Below are 14062 nucleotides of genomic sequence, written 5' to 3'. Positions count from 1 at the left end.
CAACAGGAGGGTCTCCCCTACCTTTTACATTCCCAATCTCTGTACAAATCACGGCAAATCAATTCTAACTTGATCTTTTACCCTATTGCATTTTCCGTTTCAGTACACCTAATTTTTAGTCTGATTCTAACTTAATTTTCCTTTGTGCATTTCATCCATGTATTAAGTAATAGAGTGAACCTTGCCATTGATTTCTGTGAAGTTGTGCTTTTATATAAATTCCTATTAAATAATTTTTCTTTTGCTAAATGATTCTTTAAGCGGTCCAAAGCATTCCTTTTTGAGACAAGTTCCAGAGCAATGATCCACCTCCCCCAGCCAACTCACCCCAGTTTCTATACTAGGCATGACGTCACATGGTATGGAATATTTCTTTGGCCAGTTTGGGTCAGCTGCCCTGGCCGTGTCCCCTCCCAACTTCTTGTGCTCCTCCAGCCGTCTTGCTGACTGGGCATGAGAAGCTGAAAAATCCTTGACTTAGTGTAAAAACTACTTAGCAACAAATGAAAACATCAGTGTGTTATCAACATTATTCTCATACTGAATCCAAGACATAACACTATACCAGCTACTAGAAAGAAAATTAACTCTATCCCAGCCGACACCAGGACACCTTACCAAAAAAACCCAACTCATGAGGATTTGCTGTTGATTATAGTGTTTTTGTAGAGTGACTATTTCTCCAACATAAAATAAAAACTTTTAAAAAAAGTTAACACATAAGATTCTATGTTATTCTCATACTTGTGCATACAGAATCCACTTGCTGCTCTCTACAAGCGGAAGTAGATTAGGCCAGATCCATATGTTTTAAAAGTTAATACAAAATACAAACGACTCACCTTTAAAAAGCAGGTATCTGTTTTAAGCCTACATAAATGCATGGTAGTACATTAAGTCAGGAAGAAACTCTGCCACATGTATAAATTATTTTAAAATTTATTTTTAGCTATAAAATGGAACGCTTTTTCTCCTGCTGCTGCCCTCCATTCTTCACATACAGCTCATATACCCCATAATTCTTGACACAATTATAAAGAGAAAATCATTCCATTGTTTTATTGATAGAAAGCTGCTGCTTAAAGAGAACACTGGAAAGATTCAGATCTGAAACAAGACTGACCCCTAGTGCTTATCTATTTTATTTGTTAGGTGGTTTTTTTTTTCTTAGCCAAAAATGACCCTTCAGGATGGGTTCTGCCTATTTGTCATTTGCTGGTAGGTCATCTGTCCTTACAAACTAACTGTCATCACTTGAGGTAATCAGACACTTTTTTTTTTAAAAGCCAAAACACATAGAGATCTCAAATACCTATTGTCCACAGTTCTATTCACATTTTTGAATGGTGTCTGTAAGTCTGTAATTAATATATGCTCAGAATGTTTCCCCTCGGCTAATCATCCCCTGCCTTGCTTCTCAGTGAATATCAGTCCCTGTCTCACAGTGTGTTCTGTAACCTGTAACATGTCTCTGGAGTTTGAGCTTAGTTGTCTTTCCTGTTTTTAATAAGATACAGAATTTATTACTATTCTCAAGTTAAAGGATTTATGGGAAAACATTAGGTTCACAACAAATGCTTGAAAATTTTGGGAATATTTCCACTAGTAAAAGATTCAGACTGGAAGGAACACAAACATGCATTCCAAGAAGTCAGTTATGCATACTGTCCATCTTTTCAACCCCTCCTTACAGCTGATATAAAACAGAAGGATGTTTCAGTAAGAAACACACAGTCTGCAAGTTGGATTCAGCCTAGGCAGTTCATCCAGGGAACTAAGTAACCAGTTACTTAACTGGTAACCTAGTGAACTTAGTCAGTCCCCTAGTCCCCTTTGTTACCTAAATCTTTAAAATAGGCAAAAGTTAACTTTAAAATAGGCAAACGTATCTTGCTCTAGATACAGTAGCTGAGCACTTTTTGTCTCACTGGATGACCATTCTCCAACGGGCTTTTACTACTTTCAGACACAGGCTGAGCTTTCTTGGTTTGCTACCCCAATTGCTTTGGTGTAAGGCTGCCGTTTACAAAATGCAACTGCACTCATTTTCCCAGATGATCGCGTCCGGAGAGGACTTTGGGAGAGCGGCTGAGGGCAGTACCAGAGTCTGTCAGGCTTATTCAACTATTTTGCACCAACATACATTCTAGAAATCCTCTTGCCCGACGCTCCTCCTCAGCCGCAGCAGAGCCGATACCGAGGCTGCTTTGAAACGGCCGCTGCTGCCGTCAGCGCGGCCCAAGAGGCGGAGGCGAAGCCGGCCGCAGCCCTGCGCCGCCCCAGCCGCTCCCCTCTCCCTCTCGGCCCTCCCCGGAGGAAGATGGCGGCGGGGCGCTTCCCGCGCGCTCCCCGGCTAACGGCCGCTCCGGCTAACGGCCGCCCCGCCCGCCAGCGCCCGCCCTGTCAGCGGCGCGGCCCGGCCCAACCCCCGCCCCGCCTCCAGCGCGCGGAGACGAGCACGAGCACGAGCACGAGCACGAGCACGCGCCTCCGCCTCGCCCCCCCCCCCCCTCCGCCCCGCCCGAGTTTCTCGCGAGATCGGGAGCGATACTCGCGCCCAGTTTGAAGCTGGTGGCGCGGGCGCTGCGGCTGTTGCTGGCGCGCGCGCGGCGGCTGGCGGGGGACGGTTTCCGGTGGCGGCCCCCGCGGCTGGAGCAGGCGGTGAGGAGCGGCTGGGCTGGGCTGGGCTGGGCTGAGCTGAGCTGAGGGGTGGGAGCCGCCGTCCGCTTGCGGTGGGCTCGCCGTCGGCCGTTAGGAGCGGCCTCGCCGCCGTAGGGGCCTGTGCGGGAACAGCAGCTCTCCGCCTTCCCGGGGCGGCTCTGCGCTAAAGGGAGTCCGGAGCAGGGGAGTCGTTACGTGACCGTCCCCTTTCTCTGCAGCCATGGGAGCAAAAAAGAAGCTTCTGCAGATCAAAGAAGCCTTTCAGCTGGCCCAGAAGCCTCACCAGAACCACGCGAAACTTATTGCGGCTTTGAAGAGAACGTATGATCAGGTACGCCGGCTCTCGGGGCGTGACAGCGCCTGGGAGGAGCGGTGACCCCCCCGGGCTGAGGGGAAAATGAGGGCAGGGCGCTCAGCAGCTGCTCTGATGCCCTTTAGAGGGAAGGGGGCCTCTTCGGCCTTCTTTCCCCTAAAACAAGCATTGAGGCCAGTATTCTTAAGAAAAGCCCTGCGACTTTAAAAAAAAAAAAAGAAAAAAAAGTAGCTACACGCTAAACTATTACGCACGTTTGTCTCCTGCGAACGTGGGTGTTAAGAACAGCCCACGGCAGGTATTAATGATGTTGCTGGAAGGTGTTTGGATACCCGAGAAGTAGGTGTTGCACAGGATAATAATGGATGAGGGTGTCGGTTGCCGTGCTGAAACCTGTTAGCAGGTAAATGTAAACTCCAGAATGGAGCTCGGCAGTCAAGACACATGCCTGCTGTGGAGTTAAAGTAAGCTATTCAGTGAAGAGTGCACAAGAGCCGATGTGCCCCAACTGCTGGCTTTAGAGCTTTAAAAATTTAAATGGAAGCTGTCAATTATAAAACCACTTATTTTATTTTTCTGTGGTACTGCTTTTGAAAGATGAACTGGGTAGTTACCTTTTGTTGTGGTTTGATTTTTTTTTTTTTTTTTTTTCCAGTTGGAAGATAAGAAAGATTTTCATGAAAAATTCATTCATTTCCTTAAGTATGCTATGATAATCTACAGACGGGAACCAGCAGTGGAACAAGTGATCAATTTCGTGGCTAAATTTGTTACTTCATTTTATCAAATGCAGAAAGAGGATGGTAGTGAGGAGGGAGAAGAAGATAATTTACTTATGAATTACATGTTTAACTTTCTGCTTGAGGTACTGTAACACTTATTAAATCTTTAACGTAACAAATGGAAACGTCACGCAGTGGGGAAAACATGCTGGCACTTGGGATGATACTTACAAACTAGAACTTAAACAGTAAAAGCAAGGCAAAGCTAGTGCTTTATGAGTAACATCACTCTCTGCAAATCCAAAAAACCCACCACGCCCCCCCAGTAACCCAACAACTGGATTTCAAAAGTTAGGCCTGTGAGAAAATATGAACGGTTTTCTTATTTGGCTGCCCAATGTGTCATTTTAGGCTTTACTATAGGTGCATTTATAAGTGTGAAATTGTGGAAGTGTTGTGGAAATTAATTTATACTGTTTCTTTGGTAAGTAAAAATATTAAAAGATCTTTCGTACAGGTATGGTTGGCATATGTATTATTCCTTCCTGCTTATTGCAGGTGTTATATAGAATAGAAGATCAACAGTTCCAATAGCATGAAAACACAAGTAGAATTACATTTTCTCAGACTAGTGTTTTGACATGGAAAAATTATTGATCAGGCCAAGATCACTAGTTGTCATTGCCAATGTATTTATTTTTTTTCTAATGTTTTACGGAGACACGGTGGTAAGTTAGCTAATGTACTGTAGTCTACATTGAGTGGTAAGCTGTTTCTTTCTTGGTGAAGGCATTGCTAGTTATGTAAAATGTCACTGAAGGCATTACTAGTTATGTAAAGTGCCACTGATACAGGTGATGGGCTGTAATTGTTTTCCAGTTCTGTGACTTCTTAATCTTATTAAAAAGAAACTTAAATAGGAAAAGCTTTTGAAATATAGAAGTGCATATTTCACATACTGTATAGAATAGTAGCGACTTACATGTGCATGTTAATAGCCTTATGTTGGAAATGAGAAAAGTGTGATTATGAGAATACTTTTTTTTTTCTTTCCCTAAGTCTCACAATGCGAACAGCCATGCAGTTAGGTTTCGAACGTGCCAGCTTGTTAATAAGATTTTGGGAAATATGCCAGAGAATGCCCAGATTGATGATGACTTATTTGATAAAATTAATGAAGCTATGCTGATTAGACTTAAAGATAAATTTTCAAATGTGAGAATTCAAGCTGTGTTGGCCCTGTCGAGACTTCAAGATCCAAAGGATGAAAACTGTCCTGTTGTTAATAGTAAGTAGTACTGGGTTTTTTCTTTTGTTTAGGAACATTTGTTGATTTACATTAAAACATTTTTAAGCATTTTTTTAAGCACTGAGTAAACAAATCTTAGAGGGTATTCTTGTGATAATTTGTAAACGGTGGAGCTCTTTGTCAGAGGAGGTTGTAGATGTAAGAGTTGTGTATGTTTAAGGGGAAAAGACAGAACTGCTTCAAGGAGAGATCCTCTGGGGATTAAATGACAGACAAATCATATTGGGCTCTGGCTATTCTATGAACTGAAAGTAGCTGAAGGATGGTGAGAATAATGGCATGTTGCGAACTGGGGTGGAGACATGATACATGCTTGCTCAGTTCTTACCATCTAAGGACCCTTTTTGTACTATTAATTGAATTGAATTTGTACAAAAACACTTAGAGGAGTAAGGATGATAATAGAAAAACTAATTTTGTTTCAAATTATGGCTGTCTGCCCCATGAGAGAGGCAAACTGGTTACTGCCATTGTTGACCTATGCTTTTTTTTGGCCTTTTGGGGGGGGGGTGGGGGGTGGGTGATCTCATCTTATTCATGGATCACTTCCTTTAAGAGACCAGCACCTCTGGAACCCAGGTTTCTTGATGCTGTTTTTGTGCTGTTTGTGGGTTTCTTTTTGTATGGTATGATTCTTGACTAAGCCTCTACTTCCAGTGCCTCAAGGTAGATGGACTGTAGGTTTGTACCACGACAGCTATTATGTAAATTGTGCCTTGATTAAACTTTACATACTGACTTCTGTGAAAAGAGTGAATTAGTTGGGGTTTTTTTGTTATTAAGGTACCATCTTTGAAATTATATTTTCTAACTGTTTATAAGTTGCTTATTTAGGACCACATAAATTTCATAGTCAATCATCGTCTCGCAGAGCAAGAAGATGAATTCAAGTATTCTCTGATTAAATGCTTTTTGTTGCTTTTAATTTTGAAGAAGGGTCAAGAATATAACAAAAAGTATTATGTGAGAGATTTACTATTTAAGTTTTGGTAGGCTTAATGGAGATTGTAGTTTTCCATTTATAGGAAAATTTCAGGATCTACCTCATAGGTAATGATGATGTATAGCCAGTGAACAGAGGTCTTAAGGGGCCAACATTTGGAAGCTCTTTTTTTTTTTCTCTCTCCAGTAATGACAAAGTGGTTATTTATAGGTGGGATCTAGAATAGCAATTTTCAGAGTTATTAACTGAAGATCCTACTTAAGATTGCAAATACTGTTTTCATAGTTAAATTTCTTTTCAGGTCGTAGCTTAGTGTGTAATTGCCATATAATCTTGGGGTTGTGACCCTAAAGTGTTCCCTAAATTTGTATGAGCTATGCAGGGGCAGGGGAGGGGTTTTAATAACAGCTGCTGGTTTTGGGGGTTGGGGTGGGGTTTTTTTGAGTATTTTCTTGTTTTTTTAATAATGTTTCAGACTCTTTCAGACATTATAATGACTATTTTACTTTCAGTTTACAACATATTGCTTGAAAATGATTCAAATTCAGAGGTGAGGCGTGCAGTGCTGTCATGTATTGCTCCATCAGCAAGGACTTTGCCAAAAATTGTAGGCCGCACTATGGATGTAAAGGAAGCTGTCAGGAAGCTGGCATATGAGGTAAATTGGATCACTTAATATTAATTTCAAAGAGTGACTTAGGAAAAAAGGCTTTAAATATTTTATTATATTTCACTGGTTAAACACCAAGAATGGTTAAATAATTTTTTTTTCACTTACGAGAATTTTGAGGGGGAGTGATTTAATACAAGTTTTCAAGATAAAACCCCTGAACTTGACTGCAGAACTTGCTTGATAGAAATTACTTTTGTCATAGGACTTTGGTCTTTGGGATCAGACAGTAAAAATATAAATTATGTATACAATCTATTATTTTCTATCTATGTGTTTTGTGATGTTTGTGAAGCAATTTGTGTTCTCTGTTATTGCATAATAGGTAATTAAGTACAGTTAGGATCACGGCAATACTAGTGTAAAAAAAATTTGGTATTCCAATTTTGAGAAGTATTAATCATTGCTTATGTTTACATGTAGAGGTAAGGGCAAGAAGGTATGCTACCATGTATATTTCTTGTGCAAGCGTCTTTGGTGAGATCTTAAAAATGTTCTATTTTTTTCACACAGACATATCTTCTGTTCTTTCTTAACTTAGATTAAATTCTGTTTTTTAACTGAATCTCTCTGTTAGCAGGCTTACTTCAGTGACTTATCGCATGTATTCATTGCTCTTGGAGCTTTAAGGAGAGAGAATAGTTTTCATACCTAGGTGTTGCATTCAAGCGGACCTGCCAAGCTTCTAAGCTATTTGTTAACTTTATTCTTACTTTATTTTATTTTACATTTTCTTCCATGCAGAAGAATCTGCTTGTTAATGTACAATGCTGATGATATAGGTATTACAGGCTTTTATTGACTTATGATTTCTGTGGATGGATAAAACTGAGAGTTTAAAACCACAGGTAGTTAATGAATTCAGTTGTTACCATTTGTAGAAATGCATTTTAATGGTTTCCTGGGTTTTTTTTTTTTAAGGTTTTGGCAGAAAAAGTTCACTTGAGAGCTCTGTCAATAGCACAGAGAGTAAAATTGTTGCAACAAGGACTTAATGACAGATCAGGTAAGAGGTCATCTTTCTCAACATCTTAATACAAATGTTTAAGAGAGAATACTTCTTAAGGTTTTGGGGATGACTTATGTGGAAGCTGTGATGGCAATAATAAGGAGCTCAAAGGGATTCATGAGGTACCATGAAATGTTTAAGCACAAGAAATTCTGCTCGCTGCTTTGGTTTTCCAGTCCCCTTACAGTGGATAAACCAGAAAAGGACTGCACTTTCAAAAAACTTGAAAGCCACTGAGCTTTAAAATAGGACCAAATGCTATTAAAGTTAAAAAACAGCAATGTAATTATTTAATTCAGTGTCTTTTGAAACATGCTTCATTACAGATATTTTTGCAACAAATAAAGAATTGAAATGTAAACATTAATATCAAATCTTCTCGGCTGGTTAGTTTTTTGTTTAACTAGCTTGGGTTTTTTTAATGAATTTTTGATTGACCCTCATTCATTTTGTCATGAAGCAGCATTATTCTTTTTGATGTCTTCTGTACTGTATCATTTTTATATAAAAGAGCCATTCAGAATGTACCCATAATCGTGTGTAGTGTTGTTGCCAAAAGATCAAAAGATCACATGCATCTGAGTGAGACAATTTTGGCCTGCTTACATAGAACATGGCTTTTTTTTGGAACAATAGCAATTATGTACGTGAATTTCACAATAAAAGCTGCCAGTTGTACTAAGTGCTACTGTGTTATCCACATACTTTGTTTGGAAACTCTGTACTAAGCCCTGTTGAGTTTTAGTCTGAGAATTTTCCTTGCTTAGTATATGTGCTGCTTGTGAACTTTAAGAAATATGACCTATGTAGTTATTCACTTAGCAAAAGTACTGTGTTCATTGGTAACTGGAGCTCTTAAAGATGTGTCATGTATGAGTGTGTTTTTATTGATCTACCTTTCTTTTTGTCTAGTTGGGGATCACATTAGTATGTTCTTGACAGCAAAGGAAGAGAGGGTCATCTGAGTGCTTTCTTATGCTGTATAGAACTACACTTAAAAAGAAGTCCTCCTTCTGTATAATAAGTTTTAATTAACATTTTTCCCCGCCTACCCTGAATTGTTCTATAGTGGTCTAATGAAGTTTGTCAGGTTTTGTTTTTGAAGTCCAGCACTGAAAAACCCATGTTCTGAATTACTAATTCTTTGAATTACTAATTCTCATCAGTATACTGGTTTGCTCTAACTAGCTGATGTTTGTCTGCTGGCTGCCCTTCCCCCCCCCAAATACTTGGTCCTGACAGATAATTCTTTAATTCTTTTGTCTTAGGATGAATGCATTTCTGACTTAATAATCTTTCAAAACTGGGGGGGAAGCTAACTTTACTATTTTTTCCATGATCCTTCATTTGCCAGGAACAAGGATTTGTTGTATTCCCTTCCTGAGAAGGTACAACCTTTCTACATGGCATATATTTCCGTTGCATTGAGGTCTTCAACATGAAGAACTGCCTTCTTTTATGATCCAGAGCAGATACTTTTCTGTTGGTGTCTGTCTCTTCCTTAGAATGATTCTTCATCCCAGCTGTTGAGGACTTGTTCTTTTTCTTGACACCTGGAATCCCAAGGGAAAATATCTGTCAGAGTATGTAGTGTCGACTGACATCTTTGTTATCATATGCTCTTTGTGGGGCAAAAGAGGTTTATGTTCCAAATTGGCTGCATTTTTATATGTATACGTCCACTAGTATTCCCTCATTTTGATCTGTTTTGCAAATTCTGTGATCTTGAATATGTGTTTCTTTATCAAATTTGCTTATCTGAGTAACTCCTAAGCTAACAACCGAGGAACCTGCTTGTTCAATGTTGGTAGGTTGAAATCTTGGATGTTTTTCCATATTGGCTTCAGAACAAGGGTTTATAATTAAACAAGACCTAGAAGACATAATCCAGATTCTGCTAAGTTCTTCTTTTCAGGATGCATTCAGCTGTCAATTCTCCACTCTCATTCTCTTTCATTTTACTACATTCTACTAGTTTATGCTTTTCACCTTCTTGGAGAGGTTTCTCATTCTTAGGATCTTAATTTAGCTCTTTTGAGGCCTTTTTTACAGCTCTTTTTGAACCCTTGACTGTATTGAAGTGCTGTTTTTATATTATCGTAAGTTACATAAGACGAAAGATGAGTGTTGTCAGTGTGTGTGGACTTTATTTCCCTTATATTGGATATTGTTTTCTAAGAAGTCCTAAGAGCATACTTATATCACTCCCTAGTTATTATGTTTTTGCTTCCACCAGACTATTAGCCTTTGTACTTCCCTGCTTAAATCTTTGTATATATACTAATGATGTATGTATTCTAGATGTTCCTATAAATACTTTTTTCCTTGATTAAGTAGTACTCTCCTGATCCAGAAGCTATCTGTTCATTGTGGCAATGGGGAGGAAGGACTTAAAGTATCTTTATGTAAATTTTATAATCCAGTTGCATAATTGAATTAACACAAGAATTCTGTGTGGCAGTTCAGACTAAAGGCCTGTGCAGTAGTATCCTGCATCCAAAAGTGGCTGATTCCTAAATGCCTGAAACAAAGCAAGTATATAACAATGCTTCCCCAGAATATTTCCTTGTTCTACATGACTTCATGGTTTGTAGATTTTCTGGGTTGAGGTGCTGTCTTTTAGATGTAACAGTTTTTGGATAGAGGGTTGGTTTTTTTTAATTCCCTGTTGGGGGGGGGGGGGGGGGGATGTTGCCTCAAAAATGTAGTAGTGCTCCATAAGTAGTTTTTATTTAACTGTTGGGGTTTTTTGTTTTTTGGTTTTTTTTTAAGGTAACGCTAAGTTCAATTATATAATAACTTCTTTCCAAAAAGCCTTCTGTAGAAAAATGATTTGTGAAAGTATGTTGAAAACTTGGTGTTTTCTTATGTTTAATGTTTTAAACCGTTTAAATTCCTGTCTTGTTAGGTGCTGTTAAGGAGGTAATGAAAAAGCTGCTTCAAGCCTGGTTACAATTCACTGAAGGGGATGTTTTAGAATTGCTTCATCGACTGGATGTGGAAAACTCCCCAGAAGTGGCCATCCCAGTACTAAATGCTGTGTTTTCATTATCTCCACTTCATGAATTGGTTCAAAACTGTAAACACCTTGACAGCAGGTATGCAGATCTGTTTTCATTTCTGAAAGATATTTTGTGTAAGACTGTTAAATTAAAGGTTATATCTAAAAGGGGAACAGAGTAACTGTTACCTGTGATAAAAGACTAATATTGTGGTGTAAGCCATGATGTCTCCCTGGTGTTTGTGTACCTAAGTGTTTTGGATATGCTTTTTTCTTTTTTAAAAGATCTGTGTTCACCAGCTGAAAATGATTGTGCCAGATAACCAAGAGGAAAAAATGAAAAATGACTTCTCAGTTCCTGAACACCCCAAAAATCACACTCTTAGAATTTAGAACGATGCAGTAAATTAATCAACTAAACAAGCTTTTGTATGAGTAACAACTTAGAGCCTAATTCATTTTATTTCCTATACTGTCTACAGCTTACAATAAAGGCAACGCTCTTAGTTTACCCCCACAAATGTAATTTCCTGTCTTAACGTGTGGTACTGAAAAACTCCTTTTCTCGCATTTGTCCTCCTTCTCAGTAAGGCTTCTGGTCTTTCTCACACATTGGCTAGTCCTCTTTGGTTTCCCTCTATCCTTTTTGCTGAGCTAGAGGCAGCACAATTTGGGGCTGGTTCAGTTATCCACGAACTGTTTGGAGAATCAATCAGAATGGAATTATTTGGCCTGTGTTTCAGCCTTCTTTCGGAGGTATTTTACTCGTATTAACAGAGCTTGACAGAAGTTGGTATATTAGAGGCTTCTCCTGTGTTAATGTTTGGTAAAGTGAGTTCCTAAGCTATGAAGAAGACAGCATGGTGAATATTAAGATCCATAAAGCAAAAATGAAAGGGGGAAGAAAACAAGAAATTAGAAGTTGTAGGAAATTGCTAAGGGAGGCAAAAAGGGGTGAGAAGAAACAGCTTGAGTTAATTGAGGCAACCAGAGTGGAATGATTATTAACAGTGGTAGGATTCTAATATTAGATGATAAATGACAAATTGTCACTGATTAAAAAGTGATAACAAAATATTATTCCATGTTTTGGGGGAAAATGTGTAATGTCTTCATATGAAGTGTCTTGCCTACTATTAGTAGTAATTTATGACAGATGGTTTGAAATCAGTAGATGTTACATGCATTGTGCTCCAAAGCTATAAATGGGGGCCTGTCTGGCTTTCAAAAGCATCAGTAATGGTGAAATAACTTTCTTACAGCCTCTGGAAATGTGCCAATATCTTAAGAGGTTCAAAGGAAAAATTTATGTAGTTATGGACTTGTCAGTCTAACTTTGTTCCTGCGCAAAACAAGGCTTTCATTCTGAAAGACTGGGCTAACTGAGAATTTTTTTTAAGTAGTGGATCTGTTAGACTAATGATATTTTGAGAAGTGAAATTATTCAGCTTGTAATGAGACTATTTGATTTATGGAAAATATTAGGCTTGTTCTTGTATGATGTTTCTTACTACAGCTTGAGTGATGCGGTATCAATATGATAAATGCTTAGATTTTTTAAGTCTATGATTTCTGTTTGTTAAATTTACTTTTAAATAAAGACTTTTGAGATTAATGGGAAGCCATCAAATGATCAGTTTTCAGTTTTCATCTACATGTTGCTGGGGGTTTTCTGGTGGCTTTTTTTTTGTTTTGTTTTCTTTCTTTGTTGGTGGGGTTTTTTTGTGTGTGTGTGTGAGGAACCTAAAAGAAAACTGGAATTGTTATTGGTAGTTTGCAAGTAAAATGAAATTTGAGGGAGTGAAAAGTACCACTGACAGTGATACTCCGCTTTTTCTGTTTTGAGGTAGAATTAATGCACAACTTCTGCTTCTGAAAACAAAGATTATATGCCATGCTTAGCATGGAAAAGACTATGATTATAAAAAGGAGTGGGGGTCCTATGACTGGTAAATGGAGGATGAGCTTACAGAGATGCTGAGAAGCAGTTATGTTACTTTTTGCATTTGACATACTATGATTGCTACTGGAATATTGTGTGAACGTCTTGTATTAAGAACAGAAGAAACAATTCATAAACCGCAGATGAAAAATAATTTAATGCAGTTGTTGCATTTCTGCAGATTAATGGAGCTCAGTATCCCAGACTTGTATAGTGATAACAATGTTTCATAGAGTTAAAGTACTTGGGTGGTTGCTGTAGGAGGTCTGAAGAGCTGAGCAGAATCTTTCTACAAACTGATATGAACAGCCTTGATTTAAAATAACAAGAAGTGCTCCGTGAGCACTCGGGGAGCTCCATGTCCTCACTTAAGAAAGAGGAAGTTATTTTTGTCAGTCCTTAGGTATTTCTGTGGGGAATACCTTTGACAAGATTTTATTTTCATCTTCGGAAATAATCTATTTCTGTGCATTTGTTGTCTTTGACCCTATTTTATTTATATCTATTTATTTTTGTTTAGAAAACTGATTCCACTGGAAGACTTAACGGCTGAGAATGTGTTATATTGGCGATGTCTTTGTGAATATCTAAAATCAAAAGGTGAAGAAGGTGAAGATTTACTAGAACAGATGTTGCCAGAACCAGCTATATATGCAGATTATTTATTAAGGTACCTTTAGTTTAAAAATAAATCTCTTGCCACTAAAATAGATATGTGTGTATATATATTTTTTTAAGTAGAGAATATTTATTTTATTCAACTATTCAGGTTTCCTCTGAAGCCAAAGTTGTGCTTGAACAGTGATTTTTAAATTTTTTTAAAACTCTTTTAATAAGATTTTTGAGAGGATTTTCTTGTTTTAAACAAAAACTGTAAAAGGCAAATTTGTAACTTGAAAACCATTTTTGGAATGTCCTTTCTCATGAATTATCAGCAAGATGGACTACTGGATCAATAGCATATAGTTCTTTGCCATTTGAGATAATAGAATAATTGTCCTGTAATATGCAGCTATCCTTTGTCCATCTGCTATTATCTAGGTTACTATGTGTTTGCAAAGAGCTTGCAGAAAGAGGCTTTTAGAGTCTGCAGAAACTGATATTTTTTAATTGTTGTAATTTGTGGAAATAAAGTAAAATTTGGCTGCTGTCCCCAAGAGAAGTGTTTTTGAAACTGAGAGTTCATTATCTTCTCTTTCCCCTGCTCAGGCAGGCATGCTTCTGAAAAACTTATGTTTGAAGGCAGTGACAGAGTTGCTAAATGAGCCAATTACAGAACATATAATTGGGGGGAGAAAAAGAATGTTTTCTTAAGTCAGTCTTTTTACCAAAGCGAAGAAAAGTACATTTTTTTTTTTCTCTGAGGGATACTTCAGTCTTAACATAAAATTTGAACACAATTTATGTGAGCATGGAGAATGCTGAGAAATCTTAACTGAGGTATTATATTTGCAAAATGTGAAGTTTCCTGAAATTATTACAAATCAGATCT

General features: G+C 38.2%; 1 protein-coding gene across 3 annotated transcripts in view; it reads left to right on the top strand.

Moving 5' to 3' along the window:
* Positions 1-2566: 2566 nt before the first annotated feature.
* NCAPG (non-SMC condensin I complex subunit G) overlaps positions 2567-14062 on the top strand; it is a 29068-nt gene continuing 17572 nt past the window's right edge. Inside the window, exons 1-8 of one of the 3 annotated variants that reach the window (XM_049794302.1) lie at positions 2567-2661; positions 2880-2992; positions 3630-3839; positions 4756-4984; positions 6461-6606; positions 7540-7624; positions 10536-10725; positions 13091-13240. In XM_049794302.1, the coding sequence (XP_049650259.1) occupies positions 2882-2992; positions 3630-3839; positions 4756-4984; positions 6461-6606; positions 7540-7624; positions 10536-10725; positions 13091-13240 (1121 nt within the window). In that variant the 5' untranslated portion in view covers positions 2567-2661; positions 2880-2881. Of the gene's footprint in view, positions 2993-3629; positions 3840-4755; positions 4985-6460; positions 6607-7539; positions 7625-10535; positions 10726-13090; positions 13241-14062 lie in introns of those variants that run through there. The other 2 variants (XM_049794309.1, XM_049794319.1) reach the window with 2 other exon arrangements.

Source organism: Accipiter gentilis, chromosome 3 (genome assembly GCF_929443795.1).
Source record: "Accipiter gentilis chromosome 3, bAccGen1.1, whole genome shotgun sequence".
In the NCBI taxonomy this organism is placed as follows: Eukaryota; Metazoa; Chordata; class Aves; order Accipitriformes; family Accipitridae; genus Astur; species Astur gentilis.
This window is presented reverse-complemented; position numbering and strand designations above follow the sequence as displayed.